The following is a 6,224-nucleotide window of genomic DNA, read 5'->3' as shown; positions in this document are numbered from 1 at the left end:
TCTGAAAAATGAATATACAGCTGAAATTGTGCTTATTAAATTGGAAAGTAAGATTAAATATTTAAACATCTTTTAAGCAATTGGTGCAATATCTTATCTTAGAATTTTTTCGAAACATCAATCATATGCTTTTAGGTAGTTCAAAAATGTTTTATTTGAAACTTATGTGATCTTAAACCAATTTTTGCAATCAGTCACAGGCCGACTGTCACATATGCATTAAGAACTAACTGCAATTTGTTGTGACATGACATAAGAAGCCTCTTATAGTCATTATAGATGGTCCATTATTATATGTGAAGTAGAAACTTCCTCCTTAATATGCGAATTAAATGAATCACAATGATGCTCACCTCTTCAACCTATTCTCTGTGTATAAGAATCAGCACTCTATATCCTTCTAAATTTCTATTATATATGCAACAAATAGTGTGAATAGTAAAGCTTAACAGCCATTGCAGTCTTAGTTTATTTTGGTTATTGGACATTTATTTGATTCAGATCTTCATGAGATGTTTAAACTTCTTCAGCCTATAATTGAAAGTTAAATCCACAACAGCCATCATGGAACGTTCAATGTGCTCCTTGCCTATTAAAGACAATTTGTCCTACCCCATCATGGAAAGTTTTAGCCCATCATGGAAAGTTTGTCCTACCAAATAATGGAAATTTGAAGATGACCCTGCCCAAGAAGGAAAGTTCAAAATGCCTTAGTCCATCGAAATTTCAAAAAAGGCAACAGCCCATCAATGGTAGTTCCAAATGCCGTAAACAGATTGTGGAAAGGATATTTTCTTTGAAATGCAGAGTAGATTGAGCAGAGGAAATTTTGCAATTATTTAAGATTATTATGTCCAAAATCATATTTTTTTCAATGACATGATCAGTGGAGGATTGATAAAGGAGTTTTTTTTTCTCAACAGAAGAGTTTTCAAATTTGCAAACTCTGGGAGAATATTCTTCACCACCAACTGATGATCCACCTCCATATTCACCTGTTAACAATGGAACAACAATTACATTCCAACCCAGAGTTGTTGAAGTTCTTCGAAATTTAAGAGAATCACCAGTACATACAATATGTCCGCATTGTCAAGCTGAGATTATAACAGCTACTTTTTATGAACCAGGAACTTTGGTCTGGATCAGTGCAGGTGTTCTCTGTTGTTTGGGGTAGGTGTCTTATTTTCTGCTACACTATATAGATATTCTGATCATTAAATCATTGGAACATAAATCAGTAAAGAGATTTATCCTTTGGTCCTTTATTTTTATAATAGTTCATTTACATGGAAAACTGAACAACACAAGAAAACCTAATTGAATTTGAATTGTTCTTTATATATTTTAGGCTAGACTTTGGATGTTGTTTAATACCATTTTGTGTTGATGACTGTAAAGATGTTATACATACTTGTCCTAATTGTCGTCAGGCTATATACAGATACACAAGGATATAACTACCATAGTTTGATAAGCTTATATTTGTTACTCTATTCATGTTTTGTTACATTTTTTACTGTTTGTTTTATGAAGTTGATTAAAATTCTTTCGTTGATTTTTGTTGTTGTTGTTTTTTCTAAGTTTGGATTTTTCAAAAACCTCTACTGGTAATTGACAATGAGTGATTGTTCATCAGAATCTTAATTTTAATTTATGAAGGAAATATAATTGATGTTAAGGCTTTTTAAAAGAGATTATTATTAATAAATTTGAACTATATCTTGTTCTTTTACATCATTATAGTTTTATGGAAATGTATTTAATGCAATTTTAGATTACAAATTTATCTTAGAATTTCTCTTATCTTATCTTTATTCTTTGACAATTTTTAATAATCTGTCATCAATTGGCATGGGGGAACACACAGCCAATAGGCATCCAAAGATTGACATATAGGAAGCAAGCAAACCGTCTTCATTTGCCCACATGGTGCAGAAAAGAAGGACGTAAAACTCCATTCATTTCATTTCCTAATAAGAAAAGGAAATAGATACTCTTATGTTTGACAGACATATTGTGTAGGTTTACAGTTGTATAAACCATAAATAGTATCATTCGTGTATGCACCAAAATACATGCATCAGTTGATTGTTACTATTATTAACCACAAATAAAAGTTTAGAACAAGGAGGTACTCTACTAATTCTCTACAGTTGGAGGTAAATCAGTCAATGTGTGGGGAATTATTATATAACAATGTCACCTTGAATTGAGTAAAGAAGTAAATGGTTAATCTTGCTTCCTTGATATTGTAAAAGAAGCAATGGAAATAGATGCCCTGTGATGCATCTGTTGTGTAAACATTATATCTAGTTCCAACTAATATCTGTACCCTGCTTTTATAATTATAATCTTACGAAGTGTTTTTGGAATTATCCTGCAATTTCAAGATTATGTTTTTGTAATGAAAAAAAATATCTAAATAGCATGGTTTCAGAGGTATTTTCTCACCCATTTGTTACCAATTTACCATATGCTTATAATAACCTGTATATCCTCCACCCATATTACCCAATTGTTTATCCGTTTTCAACTCTGGCACAGATATTGACAGTATTGATTTTGGCACCCATATATGATAGTTGAATGCTTAAGCTATCATATGATCTTCTCTACAAGGTATATGTTAATTTTTTCATTTTGTTGATTCTTTTCTGTGGTATTTATTATTATTTAGTATTTACATTTAGTATTACTTATTATTTGCTAATGTTTGCTTTTTGCATGTAAATGGATAGCTTTTTAATCAATTTTTTATATAGAACTATAATACTCTTAAAAAAAAAACGGTTTTAGACAACTATACTTAGTTTGATATTGTTTCAGAATATGGACCACCACCTGCTCAAGGCTTTGTTCCACCACCTGCTCAAGGCTTTGCACAACCACCCCCACCTGGTGCTTGGGGTCCACCTCCACAAGGTTATCCTGTTCCTCAACATGGATATATACCACCACATGGTCAATATGGACAGTCTACAGTGGTAGTTACGCAACCAACTATGACTGTGATTCAACAGTTCAGAGAATCACCAGTACATACAAAATGTCCACATTGTCAAGCTGAGATAGTGACAGCTACTCAATATGAGACTGGAACATTAACTTGGATAATTTGTGTTGTCCTTTGCCTTGTTGGGTAAGTTTAAACTTTTTGTCCAGAAATTTTTTTTGATGTACATCATATACCTGCATTGCTTTCTCACATGACAATTAAATTGATAATGCCCAATATTTGTTTATAGATAGATTCAAGATTTAACAATCACAAGTTTGACTTAATTTCTGACTGCATAATGCAGAATATTAAAATTACCAGAAGGCCTGGCCACATATGCTAAATGTATTCTTCAATTACATGTATGTAGGAGCAATAATAAAAACAACAGATGCCGGTCTGTTGGTTATGAGATGAACTTGCTTGAACTTTCCCTGTCTTTCATGGAAAGTTAGAACTGTCTCGGTCGTTAATGACATATCAGTATTTACCAAGTGTAAGCTTATAGTGCAACCAAGATCTGTTCATCTTGAAACATATGAACAGCTCCTTCACCCTTCATGCAAATCAAACTGTTTCTGTTTTTTATGTGATATATTTTGGTTCAAAGTATAAAATGACTTGCCTATCAATCAATTAAGTATAAAAGTTTCAGTAAATTGGGGGTATAATTGTTGAATATTGTAACATTTCAGATGTGATTTTGGATGTTGTCTGATTCCATTTTGTGTTGACGGCTGTAAAGATGTGATCCACAGTTGTCCTAACTGTCGTCAAACCATTTCAAGATACAGTAGAATGTAGAAGATGTCACCAATATTTTACAAAAAACTTTCTTATTTGCTTTTTTAGGAGCTATTTGATTCTTAAAGGGATTGTAAAGAGGTTTTCTTAACTTTTTAGGTGCTTTTAGAACAAAGGTACCATTGACTTGAATCATTTTAATTTTCAGTTAGACATCTGTGGGTCTTGCAATTCCACTAAAACTTAGCAAAGACTTTGCAAAGGCTCTTACATGTCATAAGCAGCATTTGTGATAGTCACTTTATAAAACCCCAAGATTTAGTGGAATTGAAAGAACCACATGTCTGACTGAAAACTGAATTGGTCTAAAATGATGCTAAAAAGATTAGAAAACCGCTTTACAAAATCTGTATAAGGACATATAGTATAACTTCATAAGATCTTTAACTGTTTTTGAAATATGCATGTATATTGCTGTAAAAATTTTTGTATTATTTCTTTCTGGTTCAGATTTGTGCCTCTTCATTTAAGGAATGATGATGGAAGATTTTTGTATAATCAATCCTTTATGTTTGATGATTTTGTCATGTTCATTTGAAAGTAATATTCTAAAAATTCTTCATAATGCTTTGATTTATTTACTACAAAATGTATGCAAATATAGTGACAATCAAAAAGTAGATATACAGTTTGCCAAGCTTCATTTTGTACTTAAATGCCCACTTAGTCCCATATAAGTCCTGCTAAGTTTTGTTTGCATAACAGCTTGTTTGTTGATGTTATAGAAAATCTAGTTCTGATTTAAAATCTTTTACCGTCCTATATATTTTTTCTCTTAGTCAGTAGTTTATGGCTGAAAATGGCATGATCTGAACCTTTTTTGTGTATATTTACTTACTTTAAGGCAGAGAATCAAGGTGAGGGTGTATATGGTCATGCCTAAGGTGAACTTATAGCTTTTAGAGCTGATATCAAAAAGACTTTCTGATGGCACAATATTACAATTAGGGTTCTGTTTATGTATAATCACAAAGTATTATTTTCTGTCTCAATAAACATGTTCAAACAATGAATGGATGAATCCTTTTTAATTTAGAGTTTATGAGATACATTCCGTGAAATAGGATATGATGTTTTTGTGTCCAATTGAATTAGAATGCTAGAAATTTAAGCCAAGTCCTACTTTGGTAATTCATTAAGTTTTTGACGTCATGTTATCTACTTTCTACATGTTTGATTCATCTCATCAATTTAGCCGGTGTTGAATAACAATGATTAAGATTTAGTTCAAATGGCAGATTTTGGAAAACATTATATTTGGAGTAATTCTTCTTTTATCTGTTCATTATATTCTGATGTTTTTGTTCATTGTTTTATAATGTACTTTGATTTCAGTATTATTAAAAAAACAGTAAAAAATTGATAAAGTTCAGCTGGGATTACACTGGGAAATCATTTGATCTTTTTCTTTTTATATAAACTTTCATAGAAAAGAAATCTGCAAATAGACATCTTATGGCATTCCCTGTACACATGAGGCTTGGAGAAAAGTGTAAGCTGCATGATACCAGTTATTATGCCACAGTCTCATTTTGCAGTTGACCATACCTATTGTTCACAAATAAACTCTGACCTGTAAGCTGTAGTAATATCTCATATATAACTGGTCACAAAAAAGATAATCGGTGTCATAATTTCATTGGTTTATCATTTACAATTTTGCTTAAAATTTGATTAATTTATGATATTTTAATATGCTTGAATTATTTGACTCAATTAATTTTAGAAATGTAGTTCTTATATTGACAAGTTCATGCCTACTATGTAATGCTACTAATACAAATGATGTTTTATTATTTTCATTGATTTTCATGTAATTATAATGCTCATTTTAATTTCTTTAAATTAAATATAAATCTTGACATAACTTTGTATTTACTTTGGATTATAAAATAATTGTGAAGGATACAAGCACTTGATGGAACTTTTAAAATATGAATAAGACAGGTTTTATTGTGTCCTTTCGAGGTAAAACTAGACGGAACAATACATCATTTTGTCTTTTTACCAATTTTTTCACTCTTTTTATTTGTTATAATGGCCAATGTGCCCAACACAGCATTCTGTAGCTATGAGTAACTATTTTGTATTTGTGGAGGTGGGATACCAGAATCAATCCGGAGGGATTGCAATTGCCTATTTTGTTTTTTTATTGTCTTGTCTAAATTGCTTCCAATCCTTGTTCAAACATAGATTGAATTAGGGGGCCACAGCATCCTGAACTCCTCTCACATTGACAGAAAATCTATCATTTTAGTTATGCCACACAGCAGTTTTAATGGTATAAACGAATCTTCAAAGTCATTGAAATTAAAATATTTTGTTTGTGTGTGGAATATTCACATCAATTTATCTATCATTTGTTTCTCAATTTCAGCTATCTAACACTTTTCAGAAATAAAATAGGTTTGATTCTTCT

General features: G+C 31.1%; 1 protein-coding gene across 1 annotated transcript; it reads left to right on the top strand.

Annotated features, from left to right (window-relative positions):
• Positions 1 to 2,767: 2,767 nt before the first annotated feature.
• On the top strand, positions 2,768 to 4,123 carry LOTGIDRAFT_183215 (hypothetical protein). The gene is made up of 2 exons (XM_009062003.1): positions 2,768 to 3,142; positions 3,697 to 4,123. Exons 1-2 carry the CDS (start codon positions 3,006 to 3,008, stop codon positions 3,803 to 3,805), a joined length of 246 nt encoding a protein of 81 aa, XP_009060251.1. The 5' UTR covers positions 2,768 to 3,005; the 3' UTR covers positions 3,806 to 4,123.
• Positions 4,124 to 6,224: the final 2,101 nt, after the last annotated feature.

Source organism: Lottia gigantea, assembly GCF_000327385.1.
Source record: "Lottia gigantea unplaced genomic scaffold LOTGIsca_5, whole genome shotgun sequence".
Taxonomy (NCBI): Eukaryota; Metazoa; Mollusca; class Gastropoda; family Lottiidae; genus Lottia; species Lottia gigantea.
This window is presented reverse-complemented; position numbering and strand designations above follow the sequence as displayed.